Source organism: Atta colombica, unplaced genomic scaffold (genome assembly GCF_001594045.1).
Source record: "Atta colombica isolate Treedump-2 unplaced genomic scaffold, Acol1.0 scaffold202, whole genome shotgun sequence".
Taxonomy (NCBI): Eukaryota; Metazoa; Arthropoda; class Insecta; order Hymenoptera; family Formicidae; genus Atta; species Atta colombica.
This window is the reverse complement of record NW_017259297.1, coordinates 198,134-217,283: the sequence shown is the minus strand read 5'-3', so window position 1 is coordinate 217,283 and position 19,150 is coordinate 198,134. Positions and strand designations below refer to the sequence as shown.

General features: G+C 34.5%; 1 protein-coding gene across 3 annotated transcripts in view; it reads right to left on the bottom strand.

The window, feature by feature from the left end:
- Nucleotides 1-18,330, bottom strand: part of LOC108687219 (trichohyalin-like) — a 31,845-nt gene extending 13,515 nt beyond the window's left edge. For 2 of the 3 annotated variants that reach the window (XM_018192878.1, XM_018192877.1), the window contains exons 1-6: nucleotides 18,264-18,330; nucleotides 12,090-12,257; nucleotides 8,722-8,889; nucleotides 4,782-5,045; nucleotides 4,197-4,583; nucleotides 120-422 (exon numbers count right to left, since the gene is read on the bottom strand). In XM_018192878.1, coding sequence (XP_018048367.1) covers nucleotides 120-422; nucleotides 4,197-4,583; nucleotides 4,782-5,045; nucleotides 8,722-8,889; nucleotides 12,090-12,257; nucleotides 18,264-18,323 — 1,350 coding nt within the window. In that variant the 5' untranslated portion in view covers nucleotides 18,324-18,330. Of the gene's footprint in view, nucleotides 1-119; nucleotides 423-4,196; nucleotides 4,584-4,781; nucleotides 5,046-5,678; nucleotides 5,742-8,721; nucleotides 8,890-12,089; nucleotides 12,258-18,263 lie in introns of those variants that run through there. The other variant, XM_018192879.1, reaches the window with a different exon arrangement.
- Between the last annotated feature and the right edge of the window lie 820 nt (nucleotides 18,331-19,150).

Genomic DNA, 19,150 nt, shown 5'->3' with positions numbered 1-19,150 from the left:
TTAATAACTTTCAAATTAATTAAATAATTCTGAACTAATATATACGTTTAAAGCTGATAGAGATATTTATAACAATAAATTATCCATACAACACTTTTGATTCTTTCGGGTTTACTTACTCTACGAACTTCCGTCTGCGTCTTATCGAGCTTTTCCTGCAGCTTGTCGACTTCACTTTGTGTCTTGTCCAATAAATTCTGCAACTTGTCCTGCTGAAGTTGCGCCTTACCGAGGGTGGCCTGTGTGCGCTCAAGTTCTTCTTGCGATTTTTCGAGTTCACCGATCGCCTTATCCCTCTCAGAGTGAAGACGGGCCACAGATGCCTGTGCTCGATCGTACTCCTCTCGCAAGCTTTCCTGTTCGCCTTGAGCATTCTCGAGTCTCGCTTTGAGTCTGTACACTTCGCCTTGACTTTTCTCCACCTTGAAAAGAAAAGAATTTCTATCTAATCCTTATAAATCTAATTAATTCCGAATTACATATAAACTTAACACTTTTCTGCAATTAATTGAACAAACTGCAATTATTATTTTTATTATTATTATTATATATTAGATGTAGTAAAAAGAAATCCATTATTTTTCCATTCAATTTCATGCAAAAATAATGGATTTCTTTTTACTACACATAATATATTGAGTTTCACTCTTTTTAAGAATCCTTAAAATTATCATAAGTGCAATAATAATCGCATAAGTAGAAACTGCAATTTTTTAATGCTGTCAGTTATAAATATTATTGTAGAAATAATGAAAGTTATGCATACTTCTAACATTGTAGAGAAATACTTTTTTCACAAGTACGCTCTTTGCAAAGTAAACTCAATTAAGGAGATATTACTTGACTTACAAGACCGAACGTAAACGCAATTTTTCGCGCTAGAAAGATTTATTCGTTCTCACGGTCTTTTATTTTCCGTCATTAATTTGTTTCCGCATGGAGCCAACTCAAATGGCAGGACAAATGCGAACTTAAGCACACAGTTTAGCCATGCTCTTTCAGAAACGGACGATATGGTAATGCGCGAGTAATTTTCCAGTCACTTAGGTGGCGGGATCGTTACTTCGCTGCTGGTTGCAGACACCGGGTGCAGGACGAAGACGTGATTGGAAATTGGATCTTATTATGTGAACAAAGATGAGGTAATGATGTAGGCGACAGTAGAAAAACGAGACAAAGGAGAAGAAGTTCGAGAAGAAGCGAGATAAAGATGAGAAAGAGTCTTCCAGATAAATAAGAACTCTTGTGAATTGATCGCGATTAAAATCATTTGTTGAAGATATGTGATCGATTCAAACACGATCCTAGGAAAGTGCTCGTCGAACTGCCGAGTTGCAGTCCGAAATGAATCTTCAGTCGTCCATTAATAGATCTCCGAGTGGCAATGTACCATATACAGATCATATGCTCCAGCAAAATAGTCCAGGTTACTTCTGATCAATCGATAGCACATGTAATTGATGTATAAATAGCACTCCCGAAACGAAAAAGATAAGTCGCCGCGAGATCGAAAACTCCAAATCAGGGCTTTTATTTCTTTCGTGAATTAGGACAAGCGATACTTTCATAATTCTTTAAATAACGATTCTGAGATATATATATAAAGTACCACTCTGCTAATACATAAATGATATTAAAAAATATAATAAAATAACTTTAGTCGAAACTGTAAAACATACACGGAAAAAAGAGAGTAGCTACCATAACTAAAAACTGTGTGTGGTAACTAAACGCCTTAAATAATAAGTTAAATAATAAGTTAAATATGTCTTAAAATATGGACAATTAAAATATAAGTATCATAGTTAGTCTTAGCTGTGATATCTATACTATAATAGCAAATTATTTCACCATAGTTTAAAAAAAAGTTCGTGGCGATTTATTAGTAAAATTAAAATGTTTTTCTTAGAGTATTGAAATCAATTTATTTAAACCAAATATGCTCCATTATTTTCTATAATATTTTGCCATTTTTAGGGCAGAGCCATAATTCCATCGCGATAGAACTTCTGTGGTTTCTGCTCGAAAAACTGCTTCAAATGATTTTCACAAGCCTCTTTTGTCTGTCAAACTAACTTTACACCATTAAGAGAGTTCTGCAGAGACCTAAACAAATGATAGTCTGAGGGTGCTATATCAGGACTATACGGTGGATGCATTAAAATTTCCCAGCCAAGCTCTCGCAATTTTTGCCGAATCATCAAAGATATATGTAGTTGAGCGTTGATGATGGAAGACGACATCTCTCCTATTGATTAATTCTGGCCTTTCAATTGCTTGTTGTAATCTCTGTAGTTGTTCACAGTAGAGTTCGGAATTAACTGTGTGATTGGATGATAACAGCTCATAGTGAACGATTCCCTTCCAGTCCCATCACACAACATCCCCTTCTTCCTCGTCAATCCAGGTTTTGCGATTGCTTGTGCCTTCTCTCCTTTCTTTATCCACGATCTTTTTCTAGTTGGATTATCGTAGATGATTCATTTTTCACCACCAGTTATCATTTTCTTCAGAAATGGCTCAATTTCATTCCGTTTCACAAATATTTCAGTAGCGTATCACAAATATTAATTTGGTCCTAACACTCAACTCGTAAGGAACCCAAACATCGAGCTTCTTTTTGTATCCAGCTTTGTGTAAATGATTTAAAATTGTTTTGTGGTGCCTAGTTCCCTGCAGCATTCTTGTCTTTATCGTAGTGATATTGCAAAATGTAGTGAATTTTTTCCTTATTTATTTCCATCTTCAAAATAAAATAATTTTTGATCCACTTCATCGATTTCAATCTTTTTCGACTCAAAACAAAGATTAAAATGTCATTTTTTAAACACACGTCTAGTGTTGCCGATGCGATTAGTAGTTGCCGACTACTGAGCATTTAATGCTATCTAGCGGGAAAAACACCACGAACTTTTTCCCACACCCAATAAAATAAGGAAAAAATTCGCTACATTTTGCAGTATCACTACGATAAAGGCAAGAATGCTGCACAGGCTTGTGAAAAAATTTGCGCTATTTACAGTGAAGATACTTTATCAAAATCAGCAGCACGGAAATGATTCGCTCGCTTTCGTGCTGAAAATTTCGATGTGAAAGATAAACCTCGCTCCGGTCAACCAATCACTAAAAAGTCCGATGAAATCATGGTAAAAGTCGAGCGTGATAAGCATGTGAGCACTGCAGAAATTGCCAGGGAACTAGGCATCGACCACAAAACAATTTTTAATTTACACAAAGCTGGATACAAAAAGAAGCTCGATGTTTGGGTTCCTCACGAGTTGAGTGTAGGAACATGATGGACCGAATTAACATATGTGATACGTTATTGAAACGGAATGAAATTGAGCCATTTCTGAAGAGAATGATAACTGGTAATGAAAAATGAATCACCTACGACAATCCAACTAGAAAAAGATCATGGATAAAGAAAGGAGAGAAGGCGCAAGCAATCGCAAAATCTGAATTGACGAGGAAGAAGGTGATGTTGTGTGTGTGATGGGAAGAGAATCGTTCACTATAAGCTGTTATCGTCCAATCAAACAATTAATTCCGAACTCTACTGTGAACAACTGCAGAGATTACAACAAGCAATTGAAAGGAAGAATTATTCAATAGCCAGAATTAATCAATAGGAGAGGTGTCGCCTTCTATCACGACAATGCTCAACTACACACATCTTTGATGACTCGGCAAAAATTGCGAGAGCTTGGCTGGGAAGTTTTAATGCATTCACCGTATAGTCCTGACATAACACCCTCAGATTCATTTGTTTAGGTCTCTGCAGAACTCTCTTAATGGTGTAAAGCTAGCTTCAAAAGAGGCCTATGAAAATCACTTGAAGCAGTTTTTCGATCAGAAATTACAGAAATTCTATCGCGATGGAATGGCTCTGCCCCAAAAATGGCAAAATATTATAGAAAATAATGAAGCATATTTGGTTTAAATAAATTGATTTCAATACTCTAAGAAAAACACTTTAACTTTCACTAAAAAATCGACACGAACAGTTTTCCCATGCCAATATATTTAACAAATTATGACAAATCAAACTCATCAATCTTCATGAGTCGAAAAAGTCAGAGAAATAAAAAATTTTTGAAATGAATTTATTATTAACACACATTTTGAATTTATTGTAATTTACTATTAAAGTTCATGTATCGTGTCTCAAATGATGACAAAAATAAGAAATTTACCTTTTCTTGGAGAGTTGCAGCTTCGGCACGTGCCCTCTCATTGTCCGCTTGCGTGACCCTCAGCTCGGCCTGAGCTCTCCTTAATTCTGTGGCCGTTTTGTCGGCCCGTTCCTGAACACGCTCCATCTCTTGGGACGAGTTCAGTGTGCTTCTACCGTAACCCTGCGATCGTTCCATGTCATGCCGTAGCCTTTCGTTCTCCAGTTCCAACCTGGCCAATCGCTGTTTTGCCGCCTCCCAGTCTGCGCCGCTACGTCCGACCTCGGAGGCGGCCTTATCCAATTCAGCCTTGCTCTTGCCAAGCTCGGATTGTGAGCTCTCGAGCTTCGCTTCTAACCGGTCCTTTTCCGCTTGCGCTCGTTCCAAACGTGCGCCTAATTTTTCGACCTGGCGATTCATACATGGAAAAAAATAATATAAAAACTTTGTTTTGTTAATGCTTTACATCATAGTATCTTATTTAATCTCTCTTTACAAAAAGATGTTTAATAAATTTATCATTTATTTTATTAATTATTTATGTACTTTAATAGTGGGTAAAGGATGAGAAGTTAAAAAAAAATTCGTTTATCTAGCCTTGCTCACCTCGGATTCTAAAGTATGTATTTTCATTTTGTATTCAGCGATTTCTCTTTCGTGCAATTCCCTCTCTTCCTGTTTCTCCTGCTCTGCTCGATCCCTTTGCTCACGTAATTGTGCCATTTGTTTCTCTTTATCCCCAATCGCCTCCTCGAGACTACTAAGTGCACCTTCGCTGCTGCAATGATGCGCTTGCATTGCCGTCAGCCTGGCCCTGGCCATGTCGACTTGATTATCTTTCTCCTTCAGCAAATCCTCCAGATTCTCGATCTAAAATCAACACCAAACTCAGCAATAATTGTAAAAAACAAAGAGTGTTAGCTCATTCATCAATCGATTGTTAGTACAGAAACAAACGAGAATATTAATTTTTTTATTTAAAAACGATTCTATCTATTTATTTCTAAAGTGAGACAACTCAAAAAATGTAATCTATATTGTACTGACGTATTTCTGTTAAGTTGAAAAATAATTTATTGTCATCCTTTTCTGAAAAACTTATTTTTTTAGCTTGTCACAAAATTATTTAAAGTAAGAAACCGATGTCTTTCTCTGTTTTATATAGTTCTGGAGATTTTTAATTCATTCCTAAAATCGATATAATCATACACTTAACTTTTGATATAATAGAAAATCTTACTCTTTTTTTTCTGTTTAATATCGCGTTAAACAATGTAACTGTTACTGAATTATTACATATTTCGTAAATAGATAAAGAGAGAGGAAGGCATGGAAAGATAAATTAATACACATCAAAATTATGGTAGATTTAGGAAATTAAACTTAGAATGATCTTTTCATGCGATCTTCACACAAATAAATTCAGCCTATTCGCAGTCAGAGACATTGTATCATGCAATCTCCCAAGATATCAATATGGGATAAATTATCGTAACCACTTACCTGCCAACGCATTCTTTTCTTTGTAGACCTTCTTTTATTCATATAATTATATACAGACATCATCGTCACGACAGGCATGCTAATGTAAAAATAAATACGGTGTTTGTGTGAAAGCAAATAATAGATTCTATAAATAGCGTAACATAACGTAATATAAATATGATGCCTAATAATAGTACAGGCGATAATCAAATTAAATATTTAAATTAGGTGTAGAAATTAATATAAATTATATGTACAGAAACCAATTAGATATAATATTACATAAATTAGACAATTAGTATACATAATAAATTAACTTACAATTTGTTATTAAATAAATACAATAATGGACGTATAAGGGGAGTAGGATATTTCATTATTTGACAAATTAATGTTTGTTTCATATTTTCTTATACATGATGTAGACATAATTAACGCAAAACAACAAATCAATTAATAATTTCATATTTACGTAGGAATATAATCCATTACAGAAATGATAGACGAAAATAATACTATAAACCACAGAAATCACAGAATAAATTTATCTTCTTGTTTTTTTACAAATTTCTTATCTTTAGAAATCAATTGCAATAAAAGAAAGGTTCTACACATAAGAATCGAGTGTTCAATGTACGAAAACTAAGACAGAAACATAATAATCCTGCGAATAATATTTTATCGCTTGTAGAGAACGTAACTTAAAGAAAAGGGAAATGCAAATTAACAAAAAAAAATTACGTAACAAAAAATACGCTACGGATACGAATATAGTGCAACAGAACGTAACGTCTTCGTCAACTGCGTCTTCGCAATTTACATCCGCGGTTACTATACATCGATTAGTAAACGCAAAAACAAGAAACGTCACATAACTTACAAAGGCGAGTATGCGCGCGCGCGCTCACACACACACGCACGCGCGCACGCACGCACGAACACACATTACATATCTAATCGACGGATCTATTGACACGTGCATTCTCCTTTTCTGGCATTGCAATATCACGGGGATGACGATACATCGAATGCATTACGTCGATCTTTTTCAGCCGCTGCGACAATTAATGCTTATAATACTTTGTGTAAGTACACGATGTGCGCCTCTAATCCTAAAGGATCTCGCATCTATTCCATCGAACATGAGAAGGAAAGGGAAGACCTTTGTCATGTTCACGAAGCTATTGAAGCGATAATCAAAGGCATACTATCAAAGCGCGATCAAAATTATCGTCGCGAACAAAGAGCCAGCAGATAACTATAGCGCATTTTTATCACCGTGTTTTATCGCAGGTATTTTTTTTTTTTAATAGGAGAATCTTATGGTAATGGCAGACCTAGGCTACTCAAACTGTACAATTATATGTATGACATTTTGTACATTTTTATCCTTATTGCACACCATATATGATTTCCTTTTTACTTTATGCTACATTTATGCAAATTATCTCCAATTAAATGCAAATACATTTCGCTTAAATCGGCACGCGTTGTCAAGACGTTAAAAATTTATCCTCGATGAGACAATCGTAATCGATGTAATTTTTGTCTTGGGATTATGGTCATCACATGTGCGATCGATACCGAATTTTATGTTTCGCAGTGTCAGCACATACGTCACCCGTTGTGGGATCAGCTTCCGGAATTTTCTCAAAGAGCCGATTACAATTCATGAGGCGATTGATTGAATTTCGTACTTGTACTCATGCGCATTCTTCCTCTGTGTGGGAGTCTGTGACGTGGGTGTATTATTCAACTCTCCCACTATTTTAATTCCTTTCGCTTTACATTATTATTGTAATATACAAATAATAGACTCTCAAAAAAAAAATAACAAGGACAGGCCAATAAAAGTGCAAACATAGTTTGCGTTACGCGCAATAAAAATACTTTTAAAACAATTATAAAGAGTTGAGAAATTATAATTATGATAATAGAAATTAAAATAATGATTCACATCCCTGTAGAAACAGTTAAATATCACTCATAGATTTCTAGCCATTTAACTGTTCTACGAGGGACGTGAATCATTATTCGATCTATGTTTGCTAAGGATGACTCCAAAGTCGAAACATATGAAAATTTAGAATATATGCGATATTTTATAATATTATAACTTCTCAATCTTATAATTATAATTGTTTTAAAAGTATTTTTATTGCGCGTGACAACCTGTGTTTGCACTCTTGGCCTATCCTTGTTATATTAATTATATGTTAAAATTATAGACACTATTCTGTCAATAAAAAGTAACAATATGTTTATCAATTGTTTATTGTATTTATATCATTTAACTATCTGTGATTTTTTTAATTCTCAATAAGTGTGCGTATTGAATTTATCAATGTATTGCCATGCTATATATATGTGCACTTATTTGCCAATCGCTTTTTCTAAACATCTAAATATTTTTTAAATTTTCAAAGTACAAGGAGACATTTTATTATTTTATTTTTCATTTTTAACGCTGACTTCTCTTCACATGCAGGAATCAGACAATAATAATGTCACTATTATGCATGAGCACATGTACATTGGAAGCATAAGGTTTCCATAGTTACAATGAAGAGAGAGAATGATACAGAATAATATGAAAAGCTTCTCTTCACATCTTGCAACTTTCCCTTAAAATGACAAATGATTAATTTCACAATCTGTATTAACACATATTTTCTTAAGCGCTAATTTCTTCTGCGCGATAAGAGAAAATATTTTGCTGGACTTGTCCGCTTTTGCATTTGCATCTTTCCTCAGATGAAGAACTAAACGTGCAGGATAAGGAAATTTCATTTTGCAGAAGTTATCTGCTTCGAACCGGCCATCTCCTCACATAATACTCACTCGTTTCGAATTAAGAATCATAATGAGATAATTCTTCGCGCTGTGATATGGCTCTTGATGCAAATCTTACGAGTTTGCGCGAAAATGGTAAAAGTGTAGAAATGAGTTGAGAATAGATAGTAAAATGAAAGTGAACGAAGCCTTTTGACGACAGAGTCTTGAGAAAGAAAATTTCTCAGTGAGGAAACTGGAAGTTGACTAAATGAAGGAAGGAACTCACCTTTCGCTGTAGAACATTGATCTTGCGATCCTTGATGTCCATGTGATCCTTGATTTCTGTTAATTCGGTGTTCATGCGATTGCGCTCCTGTTGCGCCTGCATTGCCGCCTGCGTTTTCTTCTCGATCATCCGGTTCTTCTCCTCGAGTCGCTGTCGCATCTCCTCGACCTGCACATTTCGGAGCGGAGCGATAAAAAGGAAATGTCACTGAGGACCGGTCGACGAGAGAAATCTTCAGGCGAGTCCAAATCGTAAATATTTAGCGCGCAATATGTACTACGCACGTACACGCGACGGAACACGAAGCGACATAAGTGAGGAAGAAAAGAAGAAGAGGAAAGGAGAGAGAAGCTCGACCCAGTTTTGCACGACAGCTTGGCCTTCCTCTCTTCATCGATGGCCTCTTCCGGAAACACGTGATTTGCCGTAGTTTTAACTGAACTCCTAGCCATCAGACTGATTTGTCAAACGAATGTGATTGTCATCTCGCGTCGTCGTTTCTTAACTCATTTGGGAAGAACCCTTCTCGAAGAGTTCTTCCAAAAGTTAAAAAATCTATGGAGTATATGCATTTTTTCCTTCTTTGAGTGCTTTGATAAGTTAATTTGGAGAGGATCTTTTTTGGTATCTTTTTATTATACAATATTTAGCATTATGATGTATACATGTAATTAACATTATGATGTATACAGAATTGGGAAGTAACGCATTGCTTGTAACGATGTTACATTTTCGTTACCTTTTTTTTTATAACGATTTGGTAATATTGTTAATTCTTTTTATTAGTGAGAGAAAAGTAACAACGTTACATTTTTTTTAGTAACGAAACTGACTCCATTACTCTTGTATTGTTACTTTTTATAGATCACGGACAATAAGATTATGTAGTTAAATAAATAAATAAATAGAAAACTTTTTGCCTATTTTTGTTTCATTCACTATCCTCGCTTTAGCATAAGAACATTAAAAACTAAAATATCTATTATATAATAAAATATCACAGAGTGATTTATTGTAAAATATCATAGAATTAAACATAGGTATGTAAAATATTAATAAAAGATAAAAATGTTTAAAGATAAATATCTTTCTAAATATTTCATATTTAATTTATATTCTGTCTTAGCATTCTGTTCTTAGAAGCTTAGAATTACACTTGTTTTAACACTAAAAAAAGTGTAATTATGCAGAAAACAAGTTTATTCATCGATTTTGATGAAATTAGAGTCATTCGATGTATTTTTGCACGAAATGAATGAATGAATGATAGATTTCCTTCAATAGTCATCAACTTTAACCATATCTCAGCTCGCCCGGCAGAGCGACTTATTTTTCTGTCAGATTCGTTCAATACGTCGAATGATCCTAATTTTATCAAAATTAATAGGCCGTCTCTTGCATAATTACAAAATAAGTAACAAAAAGTAATGATTTTTTATCTTTTAAATAACGGTACCGTGTCACTTTTTAGAATCGATAATAAGTAACAAGTTACTTTTTACTGCAAATAACGCGTTACTTTTAAACAAATAATTTTCCCATTTTTACACTTTTTATCCTGGATGTATAAAAGATATAGACAATTTGGAATAAAAACAGATTTTTCATTATTAAATGAAGAGCAAAATTCCAAAATGCATTTTGTTCAAAATTTCAATTTTTTAGTTAGAGATGGCGTAGTGTTCAATGTTGAAAGACTCATTATAAGTTACTCTGAAATATTCAGAGACACACACTTTATATAAATAGATAATGTAATGCTGACAATGTAATAGAAATAGATGAATCTGATTCCGAGTTTTTCCTTGTTTTAAGAGAATTTTTTGTTTTAATTCCTATATACGTATATGTATGCGTTCTGTTTGTGACAGATCGCGTAAATTTATGTGAAGACACTAACGTTATCATTCGTGTGATTTATCTATGAGAGTGAGCGAACACAAATATGGCGCTGATCAGCGCTGTCTTCAACATGGAGACGAAGTCGTCCATTTATAGAAGTCTGTATTCAGAAAGCATTTTTTCATCATTAATTTATGTGCTAAAAAAAAATATTTGAAATGCATTTAACTAAAAACAAACAAAATGCATTAATATTTTTAACAATTGTTTAGCAATTTTGTTTAATATTTTACATCCTATTGATTAACATATTGTTATTTTCTGTAAAGTGCGTAATTTTCTTGTGTGCGGAATTTCTTTTTTTCTCATTTTCTAAAAATTACAAATTTTTGTAACAAACAAAACGCACTTTGAAAGTCTATTCCTCAAATATTTTTTTAGTTTTTACAAATTTTTAATTCTAAATATAAGACAAAAATAAAAAGTTAAAAATTGAAAATATAAAATAAGAACGCGAGATTTTTGTACTTTTTATACTAAAAATTTGGTTTTCTCTCTTCGTAATTTTAAGCATTCTACAACTAGAAAATTACATCTTGTAAGATGCTGGGAAGCATCTTATAATATTTTCTAGCATCTTATAATATTAAACTATTTTCAATCGAGAATAACTTTATGATGCAGATACAAATCGACTAATGTTTCTATGGGGTTATGTTGACAGATACCCAAGTTTATTGTATGAGGTCTATGATCTATTTATTTCGATCACCACTTACCGCTAAAGCCATCTATAGGAAAACGGCGAAAGCAAAGTTGTACACCTAATAATTTTACTCGATGTTAGAGCTTCAAAGAAATTTCTTAGTTCTCCGAGCTTGCTTTTAACTCTTAAAAGTATTAAAGGAGCGTGTAAAGGCTAGGAAAATTAAACCAACGACTTCTTTATTTGAGATAATGATCCTTTATCCGAGTTTCTGGATAATAGCATTAGGATAGTTTGGAACTTTGTTGCAACCACATTCTAGAGAATGTATTCGAAATGTATTCGAAACAAACACCCGGATTTTAGAGATGCGATCAGAAATTTGGTATCGATTTCGAGTGTCAGTTGTGTTCCAGTTTCGCATCAGTGTGAATAACAAAATCTGCGGTAAACTTGTTTACCGAAAACATATTTGGTAAATTTCTGTAAATTCGCATATATTTTCTATCATAGTAATGAAAATTTTTTGTTTCTGAAAGCAACGAGAAATGACAAACTAACAAATTTATTTCTAAATTCAAATTTCTAAGCATAACACATAGAATTACATCAGCATAATTAAACAAACTATTTCCTATACTTAAGAGAAAATTTTCTTAACAACACTATAATTATTTGTCTTAAATACGTTGTCTTTAAACCTTTTTACAATTTTGCAACAAATTACAAAATTTAACTACATAAAAAATAATATATGTATAAGAATTTATGACACTACATTTTTTAAAATAAAACAAAAAAAAATTGAAGTTACACTTACATCAGCTTGCAGCATATTATAATGTTCCTCCTTGGCGCAGAGAGATTCCTTGAGTACGGCGATGTGTCTCTGATAATCCTGATGTTGCTCCTCGAGCGTCTTCATCTTCGCCGACATTGCCAGCAGCTCTTGGTCTCGTCGCTGTACCTCTGTCCGGAGCTCGTCCAGCTGCGAAAAGATTCGTCGTCCAGGCGAGGATCAGTCCCTGAGCTCCGTCCGTGTTGGCGATGACGACGACGACAACAACAGACGACGTAACGACAATGGCGACGAGCGACAGCGGTATTAAAACCGTCTGTAGGCTCTTCACCATGTCCGAGTACGACGACGATGATAACCTCATCTAATAAGGATCAGGCAAGGATGCGCGCACAAATGTTTTCTTTTAATGCAAAACCGTGGCTGTAGCCTCGTTTGGATATTTTTAACTTAATTGATGACAATGAGTTCTAATTTAGCAAAGGCGACAACTTTCAAAACAAAAAATATCGAAAACTGTCGAAACGAATAATCGTAATTTATGAGTTTTTTTATTAAGATTTAAATATTTCCGATTTATCAAATCCTTTAACTCCGAGAATTTGAGTTAATTGAAAAAAAAAAATTGTAAATCTAATTTATTCTAAATTCAATGAAATAGTAGATAGTATTCTCCAATTTTTTGATGATATTACAATAACTGTAAAAAAGATCTTTTATGCAACACACTTTTCGCGCCTGCATCGTGCCGCATATCTTAAATTATTCCTCCAAATTGCGCGCGAAATTGGTTTCCGAGTGAACAGCCTTGCGGGATATAACCACGGAGTTACTTAATTGCCGTTGGACTTTGACACGAGTCGCTCTTGAGAATGATCGAGATTACTTTAATTAAAATTATGTCGACGTAGATCGACTCTGCAAAAGGTTTTCACATCGAGAATTAAAAATCGCATTGTCGTCCTGCTCCATTCCATTGCTATTTTTAATTCATTTATGCACCTTTCTTGATTCCTGAATGGAATCAAGAACTTAATAAAGAAGGCTGACATTCGAGCTATTACGATCATGACCTAATTACAAAGTCAAACAAGAAACTGCGCGAGTCAGTTTCGGTCGAACCTAAATTTATAAGATCAATTCGATTTCTTGAACTTTGCTCAAATCCAAAATCTATTAATAAATTCTTAAACTTTTTACAACTTTTTGTTAATCGCAGTTAACTAACTTCCCTTTCTAGCTACACAGCTAAACTAATCTAAAGAGGGATGAAGTCTCGGGCTGAGTTAGTTAACCCACTGGAATTGATCGATTCTATTGAACCAAACTGACTGCCTGGATCATAGACTTTCTTAACGTATAATAATTATTAAGAGAATCTAGTATAAAAATAATAAAAAAGTCAAGGAGGAAAAAAACATCGTCGTACTCGGATAGGATTTGCACGAAGCATGCAACATAGTTGAGGCCAGCGATACAAGATTACAAACAGTGTTTCTTGGGAGTGTAAAAGATGCACATGTATATATATTTATTTATACGTATGGATTATGCACATTCGTATATAAGTAAATATATATGCACACGTGTACACACACAGCGAAGTGTGCTGGAGACATATGAATACACAAAAAGGTGTAATCTCACGCGCACGCTCAGGAAAGGATAGAGATATTCGGAATCACGTTGATATGTCTCTTTTATTTTCGTGTACGTACCGCTTGTCTACTCTGGGTTGTCGGCAGGTCGCATGAAAAGACTCGTCGCGACATATCGTCAGAATGCGAGATCTCGCGACGATCTTAAAGCAGAGTCGTGATAAACGCAACACAGCTACTATTGACTAATCACTACATACGTAAATGCGAGCGAGATCGCGATTCCATGAGGTCCTCCCTGAAAATTGCATAGCTTCGAAGTTTCGACTTCGAGCCAAAGAAAATATGGACTTAATTAGAAAATAATTAGTGCTTGAAAACTTAAATTCTTGTATTTTAATTCCCTTATTCCGAAATTTAATGTGAGCTTTGCTTTCTAAAAAATGATATTTTAGATTGTAATTTTTACACACGGAAAAAGAAAGTAGCTACCGTAACTAAAAATTATGTGTGGTAGCTAAATGATAGCTAAATGTAAAATTGCCGTAATAAAAATTTATAAATTTATAATAACGGCAGCAAATATATTTTGACAAACCAAGATTAACTATGACAGAGAAATTTGTTTTCCGTGCAACAAATAATATATCACTGCAATGTATTAATAGCTTTTCAATATATGTTCTAATTTTTTTAGCCAAATGTCATACATATAGTATAAATATAGAGTTATAATAATTCCTTTATTTTGCATAAAGATTTCAAATGTAAGAAAATTAATTATGAGAATCATTTGATTCGCGCGTAGTAAGGATAGAGGACCTCTGTCATGCGTCTCATACTATATCTAGTCAAGACACCAGATGAGAAATGAGCGAATCGTTATCATATTTTCTTTCTCAGATGCGAAGACACTTGAGAAATCTACGTTTGCATTTGAGAGAAGAAATTCAAGATGTAAGTTCGCTCTCATCCAGTGTCAGCTATTGATTTAGATTTAATCAACAGCGGCTATCACGGCATCCACGACGGCGGCAATATCGCCCCGCATCAATCCTCAAAGTCATGGAAGTGACGGAGGGTGCGTACTCCCTCGCTCCGACGACGATGATGTCGATGATTATCTACAATGATTATCTACGTGTCACTAGGTCACACACACGCACGCACACGCATACAACGATTCTGTCGAATGATGTTGACGAAGGTGAACGAAAGTCCTTTGTTTCTTTCGCTCTTCCGACCGATATGGGATGGACGAGTTTGAATAATGATGAGTCTGGGAAAGTAACGGTCTTCCTCTAAGAAATCATTGTCTAGAGACCGGTGTGTAAGTTTTTTTTTCTTTTTACGTGAGATGCGTGAAATGATGATTGCGAGACAGTCGGTCAACGATTCACGCCAATAGGAAGACAGAGTTTGAGAAAGAGATAGAGACAGAAAAAGATATACAGAGTAACAAGTACAGTGGCTACGATATACATCGAAACACTCCGTTACATAATACGGTAATCATGTAGATGGAAACAGAGAGGGAAGGATGATGGTGTTTGTGGTGGCGGTGATGATGATGGTGGCTCGGAAGAGCTTCTTGGGCGGGTGAAGAATTTCCTTACCTCCTCAGAAAGCTAGAATATTGGGGCACCACTTTTAATAATGCTTCGCTCACCACGAAGGCCGTCCAACTCCGCCGTCCCTCTTCCGAACGTACGTTCGCTCGTTTTTATATCCTTATATCTTAGATGTCCCGGAATCTACGAGCTTAATTATAATGACAGACTCCTCGGCGAATTCGGAGTCAATTTTTCATACGACGAAAATTTCAAAGTACATACTTTTATATGCAATATTTTAATATTTTTATCGAATAATTAAGTAATTAAATCTCTAATTATGGCACAGTTAGACTCACTTGAATTTAATTGTGAAATGAACTTTTATTATATAAAGTCCGGAAATTTATTTAAAAAAAAAATTTTTCATCTTTTTTTATCAATATTATATGATTCATTTCAAGAAAAGAAAAATCTGCTTCGAATTAGTCAAAGAGTCTGTTGTTAAAATTAAGATCGAAGGTTTTGGGACATACTCATATTATAATTCAACATCTTAATTAATTAAAGACTATAGTGAGTTATTATTTTTTATTTTAACTAAATTTTTAAATGTGTATGTATTTAATTATTTTAGTAATATTGGTGATAAAAAAATATTCATTCCGACTGTTAGAAGAGTTCTGCGGAATTGGGGATTGCCATCCATTGCTGACTTATCGCTAACTTAGCTCTATCTTAATTGTTAGTTGTACCTTAAGCTCTATTGGACAAGAGGTGACATTTATTTTATTTACGAGTCACGCGATTAAATTCGTTACTTTGCCTTTTTTATCACTTACTCATTATACTCTATAATAAGCAAACTTGTATCGGAAAGCCGCGCAAAATTGATCTATGTCAATTTCGTTTTCAATTAATGTAGCTCAGTTATTGACGTGCATGAAATGAGAGTAGATCAGTATAGAACAATATATATCTATTTTATATCTAACAATAGCATGAAACTATTTTGAATTCCTACATAATAGTAGATAAAATCAATGAATTTCTACGTAATAATGCAAATAGATAAAATCGATATTATGGATAATAATTCTTTGCAACAATTTCTTACTTAACAATTTTTTACTTTGATTTTAAATTACAGTTAAATTTTCTTGCATTTCTCCAAAAATCAATCAAGATTACATTTGTTACATTTTTTTATGATGTGATAGATTTAAGTTTTAAATTCTCTATTCACGCAAACATTTTCAAGATAGGCCTAAACATTTGGACATAAACTAAAGGACTGCAGTCATAAAAAATATTCTCTTTCAACTGAGAAAATTTTTCAACGCGACAGGACTCGTAGATAAACTAAATGATCTTCTCCGTCTCACTCTCGTAGACGAAATGCCGAATTAGCGGGCTCTCCCGATAGGTAATCCGACGTTCGTGGACCTTCGCGGACAATGATCCTTATGTCCACGTATGTCTTATTCGCCGAACGGGACGAACGGAACTGACAGCTAGATGACAGATGCAGATTCTCTGCGCGCGCGTGCAGCATGCATACAGCGCCTCAAGAGTGAGGCCGGCGGGGTATTAAAGGGGTTTGATAATATGAGGGAAGAGATGGCATGCGTCTTTCTAATTGCGACACCAAGGTCTCTATGGACGGGATGAACAAGAAGTAAAGGAGATAATGCAAGAGAAGGATTATGAAACAATGATGGCGGATAATTTCGTATACTTGCCAATGACGAGCACGAGGCAAATCGCACGTGATCAACGCATGATTGCCCTCGCATTAAAATGGCGCGCTCTCTCGGCGTGACCACTTTTTCAGATTTTCGCATAATTGACGACGATGATCAAAACAATCACGAGCAAACAGATGAAACGGGAAAAGATAACGCGATCTCACCGGGAGAGCTTAGACAATCGTTCAACGACGATAAAAGCGATGTTGGACGAGCGAGCTTATGGCGGCTCCTCGCGACTGTCTTTCTCTCTCCTCTCTTAATTAACAAAAAATCTCCTAAATTATATTTCATATCATTAGATTAATATGTATTTAGAAGATTTTTATAATTTTATTTCAAGTATCTTTTACAATAATTTACGATTAAAAAAATAATTAAAGAGATAATTTCTATGACTTGATTAAGAAAGAACTTGGTTATGAAAGAACAGCGTCGCAAGGAGCTTCGATGAGTAGCCCGTAAAATGACGATGAGGATGACGACGATGACGACGTGAACGATAATGAACGTCTGCTGCGATGACGTACACTACAACCATGTAATTCCTAACGATGCATGCAACATGCTGGACTTAAGTCCCCATGCGAGTTGCACGACTCGAAGAGAGACGATGATCATCATGGAAGCTACCGAACAATCTATCTCGTGCGATGATTTTTGCGCGTATGTGTTTCATGTACAAGTCTGCTTTGACTAATTTGTGATTCAATGACTGTGAAGAAATGAGCACGAACCTGCGATGATCAGAAAGAATGATTTGTAGCGACTCGAAGATCCATATTCGATCTAATGACATGACAATCGCAAAGTTGATGAAATTACTAATGACTATAATACTTTTGTATAAGATCGACTCGTCGTAATCGAGAATTGCAATTCAATTTTATGGAACGAAGATGAAGTAAAAAATGTGAAATGCGTGATACAATGATTGATATTTGATTGATTGTTTTGTGTCGCGTGGCAGGTATACATATGAAATTGTAAATTCTTCTTTTGAAATAGGAAATTATTGAACAAGGAAAGGATGAGGAAAGAATACTAATATGTAAACATTGTGAGTTACGGAAAAATATAGGAAAATGTGATTTTCTTTCTTTCTCTCTTCTTTTTTTTGTCATGATTGATTGTTTATGGTAACATAATTATCTTTATCGTCGTTGTAATTTTGATTAATTACAAAAAAACATAAAAATAATTTAAGTGTTCGATAATTTCGTCGACATGATTTAATTGTCTGAAGATGTGATGCCAATAAAATAAAAATATAAACTTGCGACGAAAATGGTTTACCAATATTCGACTCGTATGTTGAGATTTTTGCGTTTGGTATGCAAAATGCAGTCGTCTCATCCGCGAGAAGTCAACCTGCGCAAACAAATTCACATCCACCATTTAACTCTTTTATAAATTTAATTTAATTTTCTTCGTCCTCTCGAGACGAATGTAAGCAAAGAAAAATGTCCTTTGAGCGCAAAAGCGTTTGCCATAATCCCATTTCTAAACTGCCATCTCGAAATCATCATGTTGCTAGCAAAGCCATAAGATGGGAATTACATAATTCCGATTAAAATTATATTCTAAAATAAATAAATGTTTATAAAATAAATATACGCACTTATAATATTTTTACATAATGCAAAACTTTAGAAGAAAACCACCGTTCGTCCGAAAGAAGTTTAGTATAACATCAATTACATTATATTATTTTTTATATATTTTAATGAAGGTCGATTTAGAATAAAACGAGCTGCGATGGATGCATCTTTGCAATGACCAAATTAAATTGGCCAAAAAAAAGAAAAAGAACAAAAAATCAATTCTCTTCTCTGTGCGATATCTATTGCGAATCCGATGAATCCTTGTATCAGTCACCAGGGTGTCGAATCTGCTGAGGATTTTAAGGAGGATCGGCTTCACGGCACGCACCGCGAAAACAGAGGTTGGCAATGAGCGAAAACAAACTCTCCTCTTTAAATTTTTTCTTTATCACATTATTATTATTATTATTATTATTATTATTATTATTATCATCATCCGCAGCAGCAGCATGATTATAACATTTTTCAATATTATAGCCGGTTTTTCATTATCACGAGAGCGTATCTCGCCCATTTCCTCAATTTAGGAGGCGCAGTCCGAAGAGGATCATTCGTTTAAAGCTTTAAAGATGAAGCTGA